At 39.7% G+C, this 23,723-nt stretch overlaps 1 protein-coding gene and 1 long non-coding RNA gene across 5 annotated transcripts in view; one reads left to right on the top strand and one right to left on the bottom strand.

The window, feature by feature from the left end:
* The window catches only part of NABP1 (nucleic acid binding protein 1), a 61,770-nt gene extending 43,983 nt beyond the window's left edge, over window positions 1-17,787 (bottom strand). For 2 of the 4 annotated variants that reach the window (XM_044075206.1, XM_044075205.1), the window contains exons 1-3: window positions 17,150-17,787; window positions 16,616-16,754; window positions 10,256-10,327 (exon numbers count right to left, since the gene is read on the bottom strand). In XM_044075206.1, coding sequence (XP_043931141.1) covers window positions 10,256-10,327; window positions 16,616-16,754; window positions 17,150-17,252 — 314 coding nt within the window. In that variant the 5' untranslated portion in view covers window positions 17,253-17,787. Of the gene's footprint in view, window positions 1-10,255; window positions 10,328-16,615; window positions 16,755-16,841; window positions 17,032-17,149 lie in introns of those variants that run through there. The other 2 variants (XM_044075207.1, XM_044075208.1) reach the window with 2 other exon arrangements.
* Window positions 17,788-17,907: 120 nt separating this feature from the next.
* The window catches only part of LOC122804964, a 103,059-nt gene continuing 97,243 nt past the window's right edge, over window positions 17,908-23,723 (top strand). Inside the window, exon 1 of the long non-coding RNA XR_006365257.1 lies at window positions 17,908-18,222. This is a non-coding gene — a long non-coding RNA (uncharacterized LOC122804964). The remainder of the gene's footprint in view (window positions 18,223-23,723) is intronic.

Consider the following 23,723-nt stretch of genomic DNA (forward strand, 5'->3'; position numbering starts at 1 on the left):
CAGAGTAATCTGAGGAATGCTCCAATCCCTCTAAATCTGTCTCCACCCTAGGCCTCTTCTCTGGAGGGGGCATAGAACCCCTGATCAAAGTAATCAAATCCTCTGCCATTTTCAACATACGTTTTTTAGGAACAGAGCCCGAAGAACTAGGGCTGTGGCCTGTACCAGAAAGACCAGGTCTAGCCTTAGCAGGGCCTTTAGTGACAGAAGTAGAAGGCCTAACAACCTTTTGTAAGGATGGAACCACAGAAACCTGAGAAGCCCCCTCGGCCTGACCTAACTCCTGAGAGGCCAACTCCTGTAATAGTAAAGGTTCCCCTTGGGATTCAGCAGAGACCTCGGCTGGATCCACAGATTCAACCGTAGATTCCATAGAACCGGCGTCCGCAACGGACGACTCATCCGGTTTAGACTAAAGATTTATCTTTTCGCTTTTTTGCGGTAGCGGGCGCCGGAGGATCCGACGGCATGTTGTAGTTACACCGCTTACCGAAAACAAGCCTAGCACAGTCTAATCTGCGTTTTATGGTGCGCTTATTAAATCTAGCGCAAAAGCGACACTCGACTACATCGTGCTCAGGCCCCAAGCAAGGAATACAGAGAGAGTGATAGTCCCTATGAGGTATCTGTTTCCCACAAGAAATACAATTATTAACTTTTTCTGACATCCGGATTAACTAAGGCAAGAAAAGACAAAAATATTCCCCAACGGGGTACTTAGCCCAACTTGGTCTTCGGTCTGAAACTCGAAAATTGAAAATTTCAGAACCCCGAACGGCACTTGCAAACGCTGCTTCTACTTCGGACCACGCGGCAAGAAAGACTGAGGATATGGCGTCGGTCATGCGCTTACGTACTACTGCGTACTGACGTCAGCTCTGAGCGACCATGACCGACGCCAGCCTAACACTTTGGTATTCGGGCCGATAGAGGACAGCGGACTACCCACAGGTTATAACTGCAGCAATGTGAGACGAAGAACATCATGCAAAGCAAAAGTCCAGAAATTTAATAAATGGCAAAATAAAGCCACCCAAACCTTGTTCTTGCAGATGCAAGAAATCACTGGCACTGTAACAGGCAAGAGATTTCATGAGAACTGGCAAAGCCATAAACCATGAAAGTTCCCACTTTAGCAGCAGGAAACTTCATGCATCAAGAACTAAACCCCACATTCGCCATTTGTAGTAAAGTTATACTTGAAGCGGGATCCTGCATCTTGGAATAATCTACCCTCTGACATTACACTCCGCAGAATTTCCCCATGTTTAAGTAGACTACTTTAAACCTAACATTCGATAATCCTGTCTATATAGTACTCTGCAATATTTACTATTTTTGTGTTCCACTGCTACTCCCACTTATGCTTGGTACTTACTGCATTCAGTTGCTCATGCTCTTTGGTTTACTGTATGTTGTCTTGCCTTATGGCTTGGGTAGAGGCAGAAGAGGGTCTTGTACTAGTACTCTATCCCTATTAAACTTAAACTAGTCACTCTTGTGGGTGGCTTTCTGCTCCAGTTCAAAAGGCATTTATCAGCCAAGTTGCATTTTTAGGAGTGTAGTGAGAAGTTATATATAGCATGTGTTGTTAAGTTTTAGTACTTTCTCTTTTGCAGGTAGTACGAGTTGGTTGTGGTCCTTTTTATTGCTTTTTTAACCGTTTTCATTAAAGTCGTCACATTTGGTTAAGAACACTGAAGTAAGCAAGGGTAGTTTCAGAGACTTTGTGCTCTATTTCACAACTGACAGTATTGGCAGGTACTTTGGTTGGGAGGAGTGGACAATGCACAGTACGGTGATGACAAAAGGTAAAATGTGGCAAAATACACCCTGAAACAATTTTATAACAGAATATGTGTATGTATTTAGAATAAAAGACTAATATTAAAAGAAACTTTGTTCACATGGTTTAGATGCACAAGAGAAAAGTCATTTACAGCAGAAACTTCACATGTAAGATGCCCTTACAATTACCATATCCCTCATTTAAATATATAACAATGTTATTTATGATAACCATACTAATATTAATACACTTACAAATATAATTGCAAATTAAATCCAGCCTTCCAAGATTTTACCAGGTACCGAGTTTTCACATTCTGTTTTTAATCACACTACTTCAGTGCTGTGACTAAGCTGTACATTGTAGATACCCATTCTTCTGCGCCAGCACAGAACACAAGAACATTCAATTCATGAAAAGTAGCACAGCCAAGAACAAGTCAATCTGCATTCTACAAAGGGAAAAATCTGATGTACATTTTTAAGCAAACCACAAGTTGTTCTATCATACCACATCAAGTTACATCGCTGGAGTCATCTTTTTCACTTTAAGCTGCAGAACGATTTTTTGCTTGGTGTCTAGACATTTAAAAGTAAGCCTGCAAGTATGGCATCCCCTCAGAGCAACTACAGTAAGCAACAAAAGGTGACTGTCATGACAGTCCACACTAATCCTAATACCAAACATCTGCTCATTCAGCATTCATGCCATCTCAAATGGTTCAGAAGTATGCATATGTTTTCTTGCGGTGTAGGAATAATGACCACCACCACCCTCGCAAATGTCATAAGCCACAGGAAATTTTCCACCACAGCCCAAATGGCAATCTAGTCCAAAATGCAACACTTCATAAAATAGTTTGACGCATTGAAACATTACATGCACTGTTCAGAGTACTATTTAAATCAAACACCCTAAAATCCTAAAGTAGTACTCAGTCAAAAAAAAATCAGATAATGGGAGAAAGTGAAGACTGCAACCTCTTAAAGATGTAATAGTTTGAGAGCTGCATTAACTATGCGTCAAACTTGGTGTAAATTGAGAAAAATTGAGAAGTGGTTTGAAACAGATTTATACTCATTTTTGCAACTAACTATTCTGTGCAGTGGCGAACAGAAGGCAGCCAATTTTTATGGCACTCCATATACTTCACATTGAGTTATGAGCAGAAGTTATGAATATTAAAAACGTAGGAATCTCAGCCAAGTATTTCAAAACAAAATAGTTCAAAAAGTAACAGCAAGCTACAGTGGCAGGGTGGCACAATGGTTTTCTGGTTCAGTTCTTGGTTGGAATCCTGTGTACTCCCATGTACTCCCATGTCCCTGCATGGGAGTTTGGTAGGTGCTCCAGATTCCTCTGACACCCAAACATGGAGAAAGGTTAACAGACTGACTGTAGGTATGCACTGTTCTGCAACAGTAGCATCCTATCCAGCACTGGTTCTCTACCACATGCCCACCAACTACTAGGATAGGCTATGTTGCCCTGTGACTGACACCAAAAAATGAAGGTGTACTCACCACCACACAGACATTCCAGCTGTAGGACTAGGGACTTAAATTCCAGTCCCACCGTTCGAATAAATTACTCACACATCAGTATAAGCAAAAAAAAAAACTCAGTTTTAACTAGACAAATATAGGACACAGACAGAAGACAGCTAGGGAACAGATTGTGTCCCACAGCCAGTGCTCAAGATTCCATGCATCCAATGCCAAATATTCTGATGCCAGGATTATGATTGTCTAAAGCAGAACAGAACCTGCAATAAAAAATAAATAATGACCCCCTGAAGACAAGTGGACATTTTACAAAGCCGAAGTATGGAAGTCCAAATAAGAACACATCCAGAGGAGTCTTCATTTATTAGCCACTTTGTAGTTTGCAGTTATTGTCAAGTGTTAAGCACTCAAACTGGTTGGTTTAGGAGGATATCAAAGCATACCATGAGACAGTAACTCTAAACACTTCTTTCAATTAGGACTTTTGGGTTTTGTTTAGGTGATTACTGCTGCCATTAACCAGACATAGTATTCCAGTTGAATTGTACAGCATAAATTTATTTTTCTGGATAATAAAGCAGGTAAAGTTTCAGATCAAGAAACTTAAGACATATAAAGGAGGGAAAGTGATTCTCCCCGAGCCTCCACTAAATAATGGCTTTGTTCCAAGTCGGACTTTCCCAGTAACAAAGGTTAAATAAAAAAATAAATAAAATTATGAAAGGAAAAACATGACAATTATAAAAAGTGAAGAAAATTATGGAACATTATGGAAAATTACTATATGCTATACCAGTGGAAGTAATGATAATAAAATTAAAAATGCCAAGTATAAAAGGAAAGGACTTGAGAATTTTTATGAAGCAGAGAATATAGAATTTTATCGAAGCTACCAGTTAAAAGCAATACTACATAAAACAATGAAACCGAAAAATGGGTCAATATTGTTCATAACCTGGAGATTATGAATAGGAAGGATTATTCTACAATACATGCAAAATTTGTACACAGTATGTATGCATGTACATATAAATAAATATATATATATAAATATAAATAAATATATATATATAAATATAAATAAATATATATATATATATATATATATATAAATATAAATATATATATATATAAATATAAATAAATATATATATATATAAATATAAATAAATATATATATATATAAATATAAATAAATATATATATATATATATAAATATAAATAAATATATATATATAAATATAAATAAATATATATATATAAATATAAATAAATATATATATATATAAATATAAATAAATAAATATAAATAAATATAAATAAATATATATAAATAAATATAAATAAATATAAATAAATATATATAAATATATATAAATATATATAAATAAATATATATAAATATAAATAAATATAAATAAATATATATAAATATATATAAATATAAATAAATATATATATATATATATATATATATATACATACATACATACACATATACACATACACATATACACATACATATATACACACACACACAAAACTGAAAATATAGATCTCCCAACAGGAAAGCGTAAATATAAAATGCAAATGAGGAACAATGTAAATAAAACAACTCATACTCTATATATATATATATATATATGTAATGTGGGAATCTTGCATCCACCTAAGTTAACCACCAGCTCAAGCAGTTTTGGGTTTAATGTCTCATCCAAAGGATGGTACTCAAGCACCCCCATCATGTTGCACTGCAATGCCAGTAGTGGAAAAATTAATCCAAGCACCTGGTGTGAATAGAACCCACAGCCCTCTGACCTTATAGCAAAAGGCAAATGTGCTGTTGAGCTACTAATTCTTGATCAGTTTGAATCAGGCATTTGGAAAGCAGTACTTAAAATGACCCCTGTACAAGTCAGTAATGCCCTCCTGGTGTCAAGGAAACCCTACTTTATCTCAGATGAATCTTATCTTGCTTGAGCTGTGCCATTAGTCTTCCACAGTTTGTTTTGCCTTTTACTAGCATTCCCCTACAAAATTATTACCCAAGTTAGTCATCTCCAAAGTTCCATTACTGGTCGGATACTGTCCAGTATATGCATGTTTTCACTATAATGGAAATCACTGCACAAAATCAGTTTTTGCTCACTTTCTCCCAAGAACATCTGCCCAGCCTGGGATGAAACCTACAACTGAAGAGATAGTAAAGCTCAGTCTAAAAGGTGATAACCATTTGTGCAACCTGCAAAGCTCTCCTGCTCCTAACCTACCTTCCATTATCTATAGGTGGAAAGACAATGAGGTTGAGTCATGCAGAGTCTGGGCATAATCCTTTATCAACTGATAACGAAAGCAATTAGCCAAAGTTATCTTTACCTCAGTTAACAAATGATTGTTTTATGTTCTGCACTACTGTAATGCCCTTAACCTGTGATGAGAAAGGAGTATAGGCCACTTTCATTGATGTTGGTTCTTCCAACAGCAATAAACCCCACAACAGCTACAAACAAAACACTCCTTACCTGTGCTTCTTACCCTAAATGACTTGGACCTCTCCTACAGCAAGAAGTTGCTAGTGAATTTGTCATCTGGACCTTTCAATTCGGCATGCAAAGGACCACTACTGAACCTGGCTTCAAGCAAGAGCACTTGGGGAAGGGATTCATTCTCCTATTATCCTCAAGCCTGTAGGATTTACCAACCACAACTGTTACAGTTTGAGCCATACATAACATCTTGGCAGTCCCTAATGATTTGCTTCACAAGATTTACTGCCGTTTGACCCATTGTAATATGCAGTTCTTCATGATTAAGTAGTTTTAATGTCTAGTCCATTTTACTTGGCCACCGTTAACTTACTGTGTGACTAAACATGTCATCTAAACATGTCACCTAACCAGACTTTGTCTGCTAAAGCTCTCTCTGCTATCAGTGCTAAACCCTGACTAGGTGTAGTTTTTCTGTGAAACCTGCTAAAAAAAAAAAAAAAAAAAAAAAAAAAAAAAATTAATTTAAAAAAAGACTGAAAACTTCCACCACAATACACAAGAATAACTTTTGGAAAACTTCTCCTAGATCCTACAATAGCAGTGCAACACTAGCAAACTATTTGCAGATGTGCTGCTTTCTCCATTACCAGAGGAGGAATCTTTCAAAGAATGCCATCTCTTCTTCATAAGCAAACTTCAAATATCTGAACATCTGCGGAGTAAAGGTAGTCTCCCACAATCAAACAATAGAAAAAAAAACAGGAACTATGGGAGAAATGGCCATGGACAAAACTGCAACTAGAGGATGTTATTTATCACAGGCAAAGACTACAGAGATTATTCCAAAACAAGGATGTTATTTATCACAGGCAAAGACTACAGAGATTATTCCAAAACAAGAACTTCAACTCTTATTGGCTAGTTCTACATAAGACAGGCAGAGCTAAAGAGCTGAAGTGCTTCAGAGAGACATGACATTCAACTGGAGATTAAAAATACACCCTGAAGGTTACACAGATTATACAGGAAAAAAAAGCCTTCTTTCTTCCCCTCAATATAGAAGCCACATAAAATGTAGTAGTGAAATAAGAATTTACAAACTGAAATAACCCAATATTGCTACTAGATGGGACAAATATTTTGCTGCCCAAAAGCTACCAAACCCAGTACAATTTCTGCAAAACTAAAAGGACACAATACAGCAATTAAAGGAACAGAAAAATCCAAGCATTTTTAACTAAAGACAGTATAATGGAACTTATCCCAAAATCAGTCACCAATTTTATCAGAGGAAACCACTACTGTGTCTGGCAAAAATACAGTTATTAGGAACAAGACTTCCAAATAACTTGCCATCATCAAGAGGCATTAGAATGAGCAAAATTTTAAGTAAAAACAAGATGGGCATGACTTCAATGCTTTTCTATAAGACCCCTTTGAGAAGCATGATCAGGAAGTGATGATCACCTAGTATAGGCTGGTAAGGAAACATGGGACATATGACGCATTAGCCTTAACTCACTGAATCCAATATGAATTCAGTTAGAAGATGGGAAACTCCTGATCAAGTTGTCAGCCAAGCTGTTCCAACTCTCTTAAAATACAAATCCAGAGTCCCAAAAATAAGCCCCACTCCCACAGAGATGCAAGCACGTCCCTCCACCTGCTTGGTCTTTACTACTAAAGCAAGTCAGTCAGGACTACCTCCCCCCCAAGCAGCAGTGTTGCAATTTTTAGACCCTCAAAAGAACCAATGTCTTCTCCAAGCAACTTGCATGCATGGACTCCTGAAATTGTCAATATGCTTGTTATGTGGTGATGTCCCACAAAAGCACCCAATCCCCATAAGGAAAATGGGCCTTGCAGGCACACAAGCATGCCTAGCAGACTCAGGTGTTAAAGCACACGCCGTACAGGCACTCACTTTTGACCAAAATGTCAAAGCCCTGCATCCAATGCACTGCCATATCTATTGATGTAGTTGCCCTAAACAATGACTATTTGAAACAGTGTTAAGGCAAACATGCAACCAAAAATGCTAAAGACCCCAACATGAAGTGTACAAGATTATAGTAAAACTATAAAATATGATCTTCTACAGTTAAGATCCCCAACAGAACCACAGAAATGTTCTGAATATGCTCTGTATCCATGGAACAACAGAAGCTATATGGTATTAGGATGCAATTTTGGGCTTTTTTCATTATCTGCAGACTGCAAGGCAGATCTCCCCATAGAGATCACACCCTGCCAACTAGGAGAATGGCAGCAGCAAACACTGCCATATCTCGGTAGCACACTAGCAGCAACACTGGTGGTGTGTCATTACCACATTATGAGCAGCAAGCACTAAAAACAGAGACAAAGCCCCAAGTACAGCACTTTGACCTGTGAGTAGTGGCTCACATGCTTGATGTGCACTGGCAGGCAGGAAGGGCAGAGCCAGCCACACTGACATTATCCTTTGAAGAGAAAGCGAGTTTAATGCCAGCCCCCAGGCTAAGCCACAGATGGATGACAGCCTTCACAGCAGGGAAGGCATTATGGGTCACGAAAATTATATCAGGGGGTGGGGGGGCCATTCAAAAAAGCAGTACACCAGTGAGAAAAAATAATGGCTGCCTGAAAGAAGCTCCCCACACACACCACTTGATTTGATCTGGGTGGAATCCCCAAAGAGAAAAAAATTGGCATTATTTGATCAAAGCAAGGCTTGAAGGTCAACAGTAACTGAAGGAGGGTGCAAATGTAACCTATAGAAAAAAATGAATGCACTGGGAGCAGAGTAAAGACTGAAAGGTACAGTTCTAAACTGGAAATGACTGGCATCTATAAGAGAATGAAAAAAAGGGCTTTCCCTTAAAGCAGCCAGGAACACCTATCCAACCACACAGAAAACTTCCATTCAAAAATGTTAGACATTCAACAGCAGCATACACGCCAAACTTTGCAACTGTGAAGCAAAATCATGCTTGTGCACAATAATGTTCTATACACCCAATTCTGGCTTTTATATTAAGAGTAGAAAGCAACAACCATAGTGGGATTCTTAAGTTTCTCATGTTGCATGCTGCCCTAGGCAGTAACTCCATGCTAAAACAAGCAAACACCTACACCACATTCCAAAATAAACCGGGGTCATTATGTTGCAACATTTTTACACTGGCAGCAAACTCTGCTGTAGAGAAATTCAATGAAGTTAATGGCATACACTGCCAATAAGTATGTTATCTGTACATTTGATCTGGTACTTCAGGCATCATATGGGTGATACATGCCTGTAGTACCATGTCCGAAGTACACAGAGCTGGCCCCTAGGGGGACTGCTTGGGCAGTTGCCAGCCAAGGACAACATGCATGCACATTACGGAAGCAACCTCTCTTACACAGACCACTGTGTCAAGCTGACAACCAAAGGGCAGAAAATTTGTTTTAGCATAGCTCATTCCCCATACTGGTCTGGCATTTAGTGTAGTAGATTTAAGTTGTTAAAACCTGCTTCCTGCAGTAGGGTGCAAAGTTTGATTCCCTTCACCTCCATTTGTCTACTGCATGACTAAGCAGGTCACTTAGATGGTGCCCCCAGGTCACCCCTGAAAAGGGATGCTTGTATCAAGTGGGTTTACCCAGTTTAATAAAAATTTATTTTAAAACTGCAGTCTGGTAGCACAGCAACACTGTTTGCCTCCCTTTAAATTTACATATCTGAATATTTATCTCTATATCATCTATACATATATCATTTCTCTTTCTATATATACACATGTGTATGTATATATACATACACGTATATACATATACACATGCATATCTTTCAATATAATACTACATGCAGTTTTACCCATCATGCAGTGCTACAGTTAACCAGATACTGGTACTGCAAGCATGCCCTTGCAGTGCCAGCTAATACATGTGGAGCCATGGAAATACCATCTTTGGGTGCTTTCACCAATTGTGCACAACAAACTAGGGCAACTATCAGATTACACCAGGAAGAGATAAGGTTAACAGAATGTTAGTGATTTTCATCTTCTGCACTGCCAGGTATAACCAGTTCTCAGTTGCAGAGATAGTGATTCTGCAGACAGCAGTCCATCTTCCCCCGGTATGACAACAGCTGGATTTACTGGGTTTGTGTTGCAGGATGGAGGCTCTCTGATACTGTACCACAACATTTTTTGAATTTGACTTATGGACTCCAGTGGGAGTTTTTTTAAACAATCTTACAGAACCACAGTCCATAGTGCTATATTAAGGTCTGTCAGTGAATTTTAAATTCCACTACACCTAACCCACTCGTACTACACATCACTGCTGACACCCCATGTGTAGGCTAGCATCACTTGCGGGGTGTTATTTTGATAGAAGCTCCTTTCTGATCTTCCAGCACAAAAATAAAATTCCGAAACCTGTCCAAGATGAAACAACCAAATGGCAGCAAAAGTAAACATATTTGCTCTGGTATACTCACTCCCCAATTTTCTGAAGATCACCTCCCCTTCCTGTATAAAGTGTTAAGCAGCCTTTCCACATAGAAGCATACCTAATAAAAATAAAAAAATAGGTTAAGTTTTAAAATTGTAAATCCAAGAATCACATTTACAAATACAACACAAAAGTGATAAACATGACACGTTTACATCCACAGCAACTTAGTTCATTCTACAATACTGGCTTTAATCACATAGGGATGCAGAGTTGCTGGAGCCTATCCTAGTATTCAGAGGTGCAGTGAGAAAATAGGACACCACCCCCTTGCAGATGAGACATCTAATGGCAAACCAAGTGCCAGTTCACCAATGCATCATCATTTGGGACACTGGAAGAAAGCCCACATTGGAACAACAGGACATGCAGGCTCCACAGAGAGACCCCAGCCTGTAGTCAAACGGGGGGGGGCAAAGAATCAGCATCCTGCATGTCTTCAGCTCTATTCAGTAGCATACCGCCTGCTCAGAGGTGATCTCTGCCTGACGTACAAGGCCATGTCCAATCAGGATCTGATGGACATGCTCCACCTCAAAAAATCCAAATCCATCAGGACCACGAGAGCTAAAGACTTAAACCTCGGCACAAGTATGAATAGGACATGCTGGAGGGATAGATTCATAACCCAGAGGCTTCCCATGCTTTGGAACAAGATCCCAGTTCGTATTAGGCAGAGCCCCTCACTGACTCTCAAGAGAAACCTTGATGAGTGGATGGGAGATCGTAAGTTTACCCCAGGGGTCACATCTGTGTCACTGCTAGACAGGGGCACAGTAAACTAATTCTATTATATAAGGGGACCTTCATTGTGTCACTACTAGACAGAGGCACGGTATTCTAAATTTATTCTGTACATTTTTTGTACCATTTCATGGGGTGGCAAAAGCCACATCACTATGGCTAGGCTTACAAATGCCCCAGGGCAGATAGTTTCATAGTATAGTACTAGGCTATGTACAATTCTTGATCTACATTCACTGTTGCATACTTCCAATATGCTTCAAGACAAGGTACAAAACCAACAAAAAGAAACCAAGTTAATAAATGTCGTGCATCTTAGCAAGGATAAGAAACTACCCAGCACGCTGTGTACACATGGTAGTGTGTGCCAATTTCCTGTAGTGTCCTACAATGCAGACCATGGTACTGACAAATTATAAGAAACTATGTTATGTCATTGACATCTATGCTATATCCCCCAGCACACTCCAGAGGCAGAGCCTACAACACTAACAGCTAGTGACAGCCAATAAGCACCACTCCCCACCTCAGACTGTAAAAGAATCAGTGCTGGCACAGCTACTCCAGTAACAAGAATATTAACAGAACTTGACCCACGTTTTCAGTGTCTGTACTGTAATGCTATAATCTCTTTGGATAAAATGAGAGATGTAGATGTGCACAAACAAAGCCTGCAGTTGTCATACAAGTACAGACCCACAACTGCACAGGGTTCTACAAAACCTGACAAACCCAAACATGACCCCAGCTAAGTATTCTGACTGGCTATCACACCAGTGCCAAGCTTGTCAAGAAACTCAAACAGGTAACTTCATTGGGTCAGTTGCAACTTACCCTAGGAAGGCAGATGCCTGGTCAAAACATGCCTGTAAGCATGATTTGCTGGACAGCAAGAGTTTACATGCAAGCAATATGAATATATTCTCCTGCACTATAAGTTGTCTAGAAGTTGGTTTGTGAGGCACAGCCTTCCACATCAGAAGATTATATGGTAGTTTTAGCAATTTAACATTCACCGTTTCTTACAATGCATTTATATTTTAGTTTATTTACTGACTTGTATTACCAGGAAATTCCGAGTGGGTAGGTGCCCATTTTCAGCAGGGGCCCAGGGAGAGAAACTCCCAAGTCATTACAAAAACATTAAGAATAATTTTACAATTTTCAAAACTAATACAAAAACATCTACAGTTTAATTATACCAAATTACACAATGTGAAATCAGTTAAAAATAGATACAATTTATATGAATAATTTAATGCTTGCAAAAATTAGTACAATACAAACAATAATTGCAACATGAAGTTTGAGAAAAAAAACTGTTATACATTTAGTTTCAGGGGAAAGAAACAGATTGAAGAAAGTCAGAAAGAGGTGTAAGGAATGAACAGTTACTTGTTCATATTTAGGGATCTAGTTTAATCAGATCTAATACAGCCATATCTAATTTCATTTTCGTGAGATGAAAACTGCAAAAACAAAATACCCAAATGGCAAATTTTTCCCAGGCAAGTAAACATTTGCCCCACATGCCCTTTCTTACACAGTAGTGTGATCCCGGAGTTGTTGTGGGTTTTGTTTACTCTGGTGTTTCACTTTAGTTTGGGCATGTGTTTATTTGCCCTGGGAAAAATTCCCATTTGGGTATTTCATTTTCATGATTTTGGTCTCACGAAAATTAAATTCAATGACACGGCTATTGAGCATTAGATCCAGTTTATCCTGGGGTTGAGCAAGAACAAAGCCAAATTTTGGCTAGGAAGTCTTTCACAGTGGTTTTAAAGAACTGGTGGGAGGGTATTAACCTGATAGGCACAAATAAGGAGTTATTGGCCTTTGCAACATGGTATAAGTACAGATCATACCCCAGAAAATTTGACAGGTTTGTGGACAGACAGGAGTTTTTGGTCATTTCGTCATGATGAAATGACAACATAGTTGTGTAAAATGGTATTTATTACTGGACAAGCAGACAGATGCTGGAAAATTTTATAGGTGGTAAAAATCTGTATATATTTGACGCGGTAAGTTCTAACCACTTAGTGCTATACAGTAGTGGGTTCTGAAAGAAGGATTTGCTGCAAATTTAGCCTGTTGCAGCATTGTTCCAGTTATGCTTTTTGTGACACTTGGGAGGTTATGCCTTAAAGTAGTAAAGGGAAGAAGTACGTAGTGGCAAGTTGCAGTTTTAGTTACATTGGTGAGAGTTCTTGGCTCTGTACAGCAACAATAGTTTTTCATTTTTTATGTAATTTTGTATATGCAGGTCAAATTTATGATAATCCTCTCATCCCTGATGGTTGTATTAAGTTAGAGAATTTTAATTTTTTTCCATGAGAAAACTTTTTGGGGGGGGGGGGCTTGAGGGCGAGTTGAGAGTTACAAAGGCATGTTTCAGTGGCCAAGCATAAAAACAGTAAAATTAATTTAAACACAAGGTGAGCCCTTTCACTACAACAGTAGCTGCTTCAGACCAAGAAGCTACTGTTTGTAGTGAAAGCGCTGCCCTTACATTTAAATAAATATTTTACTGTTGTCACGCTTCGCACCCCCTTATGTGGTGGTGAGATTGTTTTATTTCATTATTTCTTTTACATTTCCAACCTTTACCGGGTGGCTTCATTTGTGATTCTTAATTTGGAGATGTACCAGGTTGTCTGATATGCGTGCAAGTATAGTCATCTGCATACTACATTAGGGAGTGAAGGATGCTGGTTAGAATATTAAAGAGGAAAGGGCCAAGGACAAAACCTTGTGGTACACCGGTGGCGACTGGGAGGTATGGAGCGAGGTGTACCATCTTACTTCTATAGATCAGAAAAGTAGCTTTTGTACCATAGAATGGCTAGGCTGAGATAGACCTAGTAAGGACATATGAAGCAGAAGTTTGCTGTGACATCCTGTGTTAAAAGGCTTTTGACAAGTCTAGAAATAAGGACACTAATTTGCCATTATTTCTAGCTTTATTAGCAGTATCTATATAAAGGATAGAAGTGCAGTGTTAGCACTAAGGGAGGGGTGGAAGCAGTGTTTTGTGGGGGGATAGGAATTTAGCAGTTGCTTTTAAATACATTTAAGTATTTTGGAGATGGGAGATAAGGCAGGTCTCAAGTTAATATGTCAAATTACCTCCCTTAGCGTAGAAGGATAATGTATGATTTTTTTTCTGGAGAGGGGAACATGGGATTCCTGGACTGACCTACTTAAGAATGGAGACAGGATATACAACGCTATCAGCTGCTATCTTAAGGTACTCACTTGGAAGGTCATCAGCTGAAATAGAGCATGGTTTAAGAGTAGTTTTGAAGGTGAAAGTGGATGTAGTGATACGTGGCTGTTGGCAGGGTTGGGTTTAGATGTTGGGAAGCCTTGGTTAGGGGATGCTACACTAGCTATAAAATAAGAATTTAATTCTATTGCAGTTTCAAGTAAATTACTGGGAGAGGGGTTAGGGTTGAATTTTTGGCAGGTCACACCTTGACAAAATATATTTTACCCACAATTTGACTTGTGCAGCTCAAAAAAGAACAGGAAATATGTTCATGACCACCACCAGTTTTCACAAAACGTGTCTGTATTCAGTGCACAGCTTCTCAAATGAGATTCAAAGACTTCAGTACAGTGGAAAGAGAAAACGAACACTGGAAGAAAACATGCAATGGTCAAGGAGTTAAGGTCAAGATGGAATAGTGCAGTAACCTGCAGAGATTAGGTCTAAACTTATTTAAATTTATTGCAAATATGCAAGATAAGGAACTGAATAGAAGATTCACCTGGTGAAGACTTGCTCAGCTGGACCATTTGGCGAGGCAGTGGAAAGGAATTAAAATAGACAGTACAGGAGAGGGGGGACAAAATCAGAACATACACAACATGCATCTGCAAATGTATACACTTTGGGTGCCATAACCCAAAAATCCTCAACATGGTAATATGACGAGGGAAGAACACACACCTATTAAACCTAAAAGGAAGAAAACAGTAGCCAGGACCTGGAAACTGTTGGAAAACAAAAACTAGAATATAGGGAAAATAAAGTCATAATTCAAGTGTACTGGTACAGCTAATCCACACCTGAAACAGTACTGGAAGTCATTACATAAAAAAACACTACCGGAAAAAATACAGAGTGGTGTTTGCTACCAGAAGCAATTGAATATAACAGGAGAGCATACTTCCCCACTTATGAATGGGTCTCATTTCCCTGTAGGACTTATTAAACCTGAAAGAATGGAAGAAAATAACATGGCTAAGCGTGAACTAGAATGGATTCAGAATGAAGATAAGAAACAGTACTGAAGTGGTAGTAAAAATTCTGAAGAGACTAAAGTTAAGAAAAAAGCATGTGACAAACAGGTGTGCCAGCACTTGCAGAAATCAAAATGCAAGAATGCAAGATAACTCCTTTTGTTGAGGGGGTGAAGATTCAAGACTAAACAGCCAGCCTAAATTTCCAGAAACTGGAATGGGGAGAGAGCTTTGAGAGTCATCTCCCCTCCCCTTTTCCCTCCTCTTCTGGTACTGGCCAGATCATTTAATACACTATCAGGAAAAAAAATTTCAAACCAAACAGTAATGCAGAAACTTCATAATTAAGAAGGGATAGCAAAATAAACTTCTAATATGCAGACTAAAACAAAGGAAAAAACATACGTTTCCCAGATGATACCTACAACTACAGTTTTTTTTTTTTTTTTTTGCAGAAAGTCCAGATTTTTCCTTATTTTTGTTCAGTTTCTCAAAATTGTGGTTTTTCTGGCAAATTTTTCAGGAGTAAAGCCAGAAAATGACAAACATTTGAGATTGTGTTTCTACTTTTCAGAAAATGTATGCTAATATAATAACTGATTCTGTCAACTTTCAAAGCTTGAAAGAGGAATATTTAAAATCTGCCCCCTTTTGAGCCTTTGTCCCTCATTATATATGGCTCTGTCCAGATTTCTTGCTCTAAGTTGTTGAGATGCATGTCCCCCCAGTCCATATCATTGAACTGTCATGATTTTTGCAGATTACCTAGACTTTTTACCTCATACTTTTGAGCTGTTCTTAAAAGTTGTGGCTTTACTCAGAGGTTTGAAGTCTAACGACATTTGCATTTGACTTTGCAACCTTGAGAAAACGCATGTGAACAAATCCAGTTATTCTAACTACTTGCTAAATTTATAAGAGCAATGTCCAAATTTTTGGGCCTTTGTCACCCATTACTTTAGACTTTGTCTACAGTTCCTGGACCAAGAGGTTAAGAATGCTCTATACAATGTGGCAAACTTACAATTTTGAGAGAACGTGTGGGGGTGGAAGACAACTTGCAAAGTTAATTTTGAAATCCACTTTGTTTAGTCACGGACATTTATGAACATCGTAGGGTTTATACTACAGATTAGGAAGCGCCACTATAAGAACGCACGTCCCCACCCCCAACCAAATGTAGAAGAAAACATCACTCCCCGCAAAAGGTACTTTAACACTTTGCTAAGCATCTCACACACCATAACACTCAAACGTTACACAATACTCTACTTATTTCTACAGGGCACCACATAGTAAGTCAATGCAAGTTAGATACTGCATCCTTCTCGCAAAGATACACCTCGATACCTACCCCTTTGTCAAACGGATGATGTCCCCTGGCTGTATTAAACTTCCCATTTCGTCCCAAACCGAGATCGTGATACTGCCGGTCTTGTCTGCCACTTTGCACGCTCTCACTTCATGTCCATCTTTTGTTTTAGTAACACGACCTGTACAAAAAAAGCGTGAATTAGTAAAGTCCACAAGCACAACTAACGTAATAAAACACTCGCGTTCTCTCTGGATAGGGAGCACACCTTCACACTCGTATGTTAACAGTGACCAGCACACCGAGTTCAAAATAATAGTGTAGAAGTACCCATTTCAATTTGACATTCCAAATATGAGGAACATATTAACGTCATAAAAGGGACCCTTCATAAAACTTTAGCTGTAGCGGGGGGGGGCAATATCAGCCGACTCTTAAAGAAACAGGAAATCCATGTTGAAAAGCACGGGACTTCATTTAAAAGCCGGCTCAGTTACCACATACCCCTCCCTCAACACGTGGCCACTACAGTCCAAATACATGAAAATCTGTACAAGGGCGTGTGTTCCCACTTACCAATTTCCAGAACAATAAAGACGACATTTAAATTTTTCAGTCCAGGCTTAATGTCTTTAATACAGACACATGAATCGTTCGCACCGTTCATCTCGAGGTACATAAGTTAGAAAAACAGGACAAACAAAATAAGCATCTCGTTTAGCGACACTACTTTTGGTCGAAGCGAACACTAAACAATTCCTGCACAGCCTAACAGTCTGGTTTATGAGCTTATGGATTCCCTTCCTAAAATTCGACTGCGAAGATTGTATACGGTTCTGTACTACACAAGACTTTCCTGTCACTAACGAACAAGGAAGTTTGTATTTGACTTCATACAGTAGTCAATGTTTTCACATGTTCTACCAAATATGGTGTATTAACTTTTGCGAAGCAATTCAGGGGGTTAAATCCCTTGGTATAGCTATTCGTAAAGCGCAACCTCTGCCTGCCTGGTTTTTTCTAATTGGCGTTCTTTCGCCGAACCACCAGGTGACTACTTTAAAGAAGTACCAAACATTTATGTTAGGATTGCGTTTACTACGGCTTTTTACAGCCAAAACTCTAACATACGATCACTTAAATGGCACAATGAATTGGTCTCTGTAGGGTGCTTTTTGTTTAGCTCAAAAATACCAACACCAAACTGCTACATATCATAAAAAGCAATCATAACGCCTTGAATATGACTACGTCTAGTGTTTGCGCGACATTTATATATATACTCGGGAGTATACCACTATCTTTCAGTTTATAGGGGAGACAAACATTTCAGTCGAAACGAAGGAAAACTTATTAGTCATTTAAATCTCGACAGCCAAATTATTTTTAGAGAACATCTTTGTATATCGAAGTACTGTGCTTTTTCGGGTTTAGATGTTTTTAACTAAAGGAAAAGATAACAAAAGTAATCGTAAATCTGAAGAAGCACAGCGGTCTCGCCCAATGAACGTACACGCAATAAGACTGATTGGATGGGACTAGTTCAAGATGACCTTTGACAGTTCAAAGCAGTTTTTTGTTCTTGTAACTTGCTGACTACGAATATTATGACACAAGTATTTTATTGTGTGTCAGCTACGGTTAAGGAGGTAATTTAACTAATTGTGTATTGGGTAAGGAGTGCTTCGCTTGGTTGAAAAAGACGTTATGGTAATCGTAGATTGGCTTTTATTAGAATTTTTTTGATTGTTATACCTCAACGGGGTTTTGATTTGTTTGCTGATCTCGTTCATATTTTTTTGTTAAATAATGGGAGAGTTGTTTTTTTTTTTTTTTTTTTTTTTTTTTAGTGCTCGTTTTCATTATTTGCCTTAGCCCAGACCTAAACAGTTAATTGTAACAATCAACCCACATTTAGAGACTGCAGATAAGTAAGGCTTTCCTTTGACACGTGACCTTCACTTTTTTTTCCGCCATAAAATGGCTAGTGCCAATTTTACGTAATGTTGCCACTGTGGCCATAGTAGAATAGTCATTATTTTTATAGCTGTGCTTTGTGTCTTGAGCCGGAGGGTAAAATTGGGATGTAAGGTTTGATATTCGAACCGTATAGAAGTCGTTTGTATATGTGTTGCACTGCATCATAGAGAGGGCAATACTAACACTGTTTGAAGTGGAGGGTAAGAAGATGGTATTTGCAATTGCGCCTTTTACATTGTGTGCCAGTAAACTTGCATCTATCCAGTGCCACACTTGCCCGATGTAAGCCTGTTTTCTCTTGCAATTTCATTTTACGCAAATCGAATTAATCCCATTCCTGACTGCTTTCAGTTCTGATTTCGCAATCTCCATTAAAATGCAGTTTTCTTTTATTCTTCACTTGTTTACTTTATTTACGTTGCTCGAATATTTTAACCGAATTAAAGAAGACAAGTATGTAAATATCCGATGATAACGAAGTGCTGTTCATCTTCTTTCGGCTGTTCCCGTTAGGGGTTGCCACAGCGGATCACCTGTTTCCATTTCTTCCTGTTCTCTCTTGCTCTGTCACACCAACCACCTGCATGTCTTCTCTCATCACATCCATAAACCTTATCTTAGGCCTTCCTCTTTTCCTGTTACCTGGTAGCTTCATCCTTGGCATCTTTTTCCCAATATACTTAGCATCCCTCCTCAGCACATGTCCAAACCAACATAATCTTGCCTCTCTGGCTTTGTCTCCAAATCGTCCAACCTGGGCTGACCCTCTAATACACTTATTCCTAATCCTGTCCACCCTCGTCACACCCAGTGCAAATCTTAACATCTTTAACTCTGCCACATCCAGCTCAAAACTCCTGCCTTTTTGTCAGTGCCACTATCTCCAACCCGTATAACATAGCTGGTCTCACTACCCTCTTGTAGACCTTCGCTTTACTTTTACAGGTACTCATCTTGTCACAAATCACTCCTGACACTCTTCTCCACCCACTCCATCCTGCCTGTACTCCCTTCTTCACCTCTCTTCCACACTCACTGTTACTCTGTACTATTGACCCCAAGTATTTAAACTCCTCCATCTTCGCCACCTCTACTCCTTGCATCCTCACCATTCTTCTATCCTCACTCTCATTCAGACACACGTATTCTGTCTTGGTCCTGCTGACCTACATTCTTCTTCTCTCTAGAGCATCTCCATCTCTCCAGGGTCTCCTCCACCTGTTCCCTACTCACACTACAGATCACAATGTCATCTGCAAACATCATAGTCCATGGGGACTCCTGTCTGATCTCGTCTGTCAACCTGTCCATCACCATTGCAAATAAGAAAGGGTTCAGAGCTGATCCTTGATGTAACCCCACCACCACCTTAAATGCATCCGTCACTCCCACCACAGACCTCACTGCTGTCCCACTACCCTCGTACATTATCCTGTACCACTCTTGACACTCCTGACTTCCTCCCTCATACAGTACCACAACTCCTCTCTAGGCACCCTGTCATATGCTTTCTCTAAGTCTACAAAAACACAATGCAACTCCTGACATTCTCTGTACTTCTCCATCAGCACTCACAGAGCAAACCTCGCATCTGTATTGCTCTTTTCTGGCATGAAACCATACTGCTGTTCACTAATCATCACGTCCCTTCTTAACCTAGCTTCCACTACTCTTTCCTATAACTTCATGCTGTGACTAATCAATTTAATCCCTCTGTAGTTACTACAGTTCTGCACATCACCCTTATTCTTAAAAATCGGTACCAAAACTTTCTCCATTCCTCAGGCATCCGTTCACTTTCTAAGATTTCATTAAACAATCTGGTTAACTCCACTGCCATTTCACCTAAACGCCTCCATGCTTCCACAGGTATGTCATCTGGGCCAACAGCCTTTCTATTCTTCATAGCTATCCTTACTTCTTCCTTGCTAATCCATTGCACTTCATGATTCACTATCCTTACATCATCCAACCTCCTTCTCTCACTCTCATTCTCTTCATTCATCAACACTCTCCTCACTTGTGAGTATGTTTCCCTCATTATCCTTTATCACCTTTACCTGCTGCACATCTTTCCTAGCTCGGTCCCTCTGTCTAGCCAATCGGTACAGGTCCTTTTCTCCCTCCTTCGTGTCCAACCTTTCATATAACTCTTCGTATGCCTTATCCTTGGCCTTCGCCACCTCTCTGTTTGCCATGCACCTCATCTCCTTATACTCCTGTTTACTTCATCTCTCTGACAATCCCACTTCTTTGGCAACCTCTTTGCCTGTATACTCTTCTGTACTTCCTCATTCCACCACTATGTCTCCTTGTCGTCCTTCCTCTGTCCCCATGTGATACCAAGCACCTTTCTAGCTGTCTCCCTTACTAGCTCTGCTGTAGTTACCCAGCTATTTGGTAACTTTACTGCCACCCAGTGCCCGTCTTAACTCATCCCTGAACTCCACATCACAATTGCCCTTTTTCAGTTTTCACCATTTGAGCCTTGGTACTGCCCTCACACTCCTCCTCTTCTTGATCACCAACGTCATCCTACAAACCACCATTCTATGCTGCCTAACTACACTTTCTCCGGTCACCACTTTACTGTCTCCAATCTCCTTCAAACTGGCCAGCCTACATAAGTTATAATCCACCTGTGTGCATCTTCCTCCACTCTTGTATGTCACCCTATGCTCTTCCCTCTTGTTAAAATGTGTTCACCACAGCCATGTCCATCCTTTTTGCAAAATCCACTACCTTCTGCATTCCTTTAACACCATACCTACCCATCACTTCCTCATACCCTCTGTTCCCTTCACCAACATGCCCATTGAAATCTGCACCACTCACCACTCTCTCTCCCTTGGGTAGAGTCCTCACCACTTCATTCAATTCACTCCAAAATTTTTCTTTCTCATCCATTGCACACCCAACTTGTGGAGCATATGCACTAACCACATTCATCATTACACCATCAATTTCCAGCTTCATAAACATCACTCTATCTGACACGCTTTTCACCTCCAAAACACTCTTCGCATACTGTTCCTTCAGAATAACTCCTATGCCATTTCTCCTCCCATCCACACCATGATAAAACAATTTGAACCCGCCTCAGATACACCTAGCCTTACTCCCCTTCCATCTGGTCTCTTGCGCACACAATATACCAACCTTCCTTCTTTCCATTATATCAATTAGCTCTCTCCCTATACCAGTCATACTGCCAACATTCAAAGTTCCGACCCTCACTACCACAGTTCTAGCCTTTCTCCTCTCTTCCCGCCTTCGGCCATGCCTTCCGCATCTTCCGTCGGTCAACAGTAGCCCAGTTTCCGCCAGCACCCTGTTGGCTAACAGTACTGGTGGCGGTTGTTATTAACCTGTGCCTCGACCAATCCGGTATGGAAATATTTACTGGTGACTGCATGAAATGATTTGGCGAAGTTTTATGGCGGATGCCTTTCCTGATGCAACCCTCCCCATTTATCCGGGCTTGGGACCGGCACAGAGAAATGCACTGGCTTGTATTCATAGCTCTCAACCTTCCATCTCCAAAATGAGGAACACTCGCCTGCATAATGTGGAACAAATGGGCAAAATGTGGAACACCTACTAATGGCCTACTAACATCTTCAACTAGGAAGGTCATAGAATGGTTAAAATGTGCTGGTTTTACTTATAAAGGAGATCATTCAATGAATTAATATGATTAATTTCTATTTACCATGGATTTCACTATTCCTATCACAGAATGTGTTAGATTCTTTCAATGTGGAGCTTTGAGGAACTTCGAGGAGCATTAAGACCCCAAATGAGGTACGTTCCTCGTAATGAGATACACTTTTACATTCAGTGTTGGCTTTATGCACTGTTCAAAAGACGCAACAAAGCAATGTGTTCAGCAGAAGGTGTTCGTTAGTGCCTTCGTATTTTATGTTTGTATTGTAATGCAGAAAATCCACTATTTTCTACAATTTTACAACTTTTAATGTCTTGGAAACTGAACAACTTAAGACATACAAGCTGTGGGGTATAGGACATTGGGATATGCGGAATAAAGAAAGTAGTGGTACACATACAAGCAAAGTAAAACAGGGCACTTTTTGGGGGGGTAGGTACCCTTTGTGTGTGCATATGTAGAGACAGTGGATGGATAGGTAGAGCATGGACATAGCACAAGAGGTGGATTGTGATGTAATCGGATATAGGTACACTTGGATGGCAGTTATGGGCAGCATGCTGAGTGCAAACCAGCAAGAGGAGAGATGTAAAGTCAGAGAAGGTGTTATGGATTTTAGTGGCCACTGACTGGGCTTACACCCTACATTGCAGCAGGTTAACAAGCTGGACTTCCTGCCTGGAAGAGGTGAAGAGGTGAGGCCTGGAAGAGGTGAGGCCTCATCCCCCTGTAAAGTCCTCTCAGCTCTTTAACCTGCCACACCCACTTTTAAATGGCTAGGTGGCTTGCTTGGTTTCATGACTTGTAGGAGGAACATACTATTGATAAAGTATATACAAGGAGTAGAATGGCCATGGAAGGATGCACATGTCATCAGAACTAAGCTGTAGCCCCACTTGGGCATGCAAGATAGTTAGCCTCACGTGGCACCCAGATGTGTATAATTGAGCATCTCTTCATTAACCTCATAATGTAGAATACTACTAAGCCAGCTTGATAAGTAACAGACGCAGCCAAGACGTTCCCTCATGGTAGCCCATGGGATATGTCCTGGTTCTTCCTCCCAGCCTAGTGTCATTAGCTCACTCTACCTAATACAGAGAGAACATTTGAGAAGGCCAGCCCACTTAGTTTCCTAACCTTGAATTATCTTCTGCTTCTCCTTTCTCCCTTTCCTTTACCAAAAAAAAAAAAATCCTAGAATCTCCCTATGTTCTGCTTCTCAGCTGATAAGTATATTTTTGGCACTTTTTAACTGTAACCAAAAATAAAAAAACTCTAAGCTCGTTTCCTGCCTTTCCTGTAACTAGTCTAGTTCAGATACAGATTTGCTGTATCCAGGACTGTTTGTAAGCTTCTGAGCCCCCACCCCCAAGCCTTTCTGTATTTGAGGGAAGCCTTCTAGCTTATCTACCTCAAAGGAGTGGCTTCTGGTCCAGAAATTGTAGTTTATTGGCCGTTTGGGCATTTTCTCAATCACTTTCAACTTTCTGATTTAAAAGC

This window comes from Protopterus annectens, chromosome 6.part0 (assembly GCF_019279795.1).
Source record: "Protopterus annectens isolate FY-2018-M chromosome 6.part0, PAN1.0, whole genome shotgun sequence".
In the NCBI taxonomy this organism is placed as follows: Eukaryota; Metazoa; Chordata; order Ceratodontiformes; family Protopteridae; genus Protopterus; species Protopterus annectens.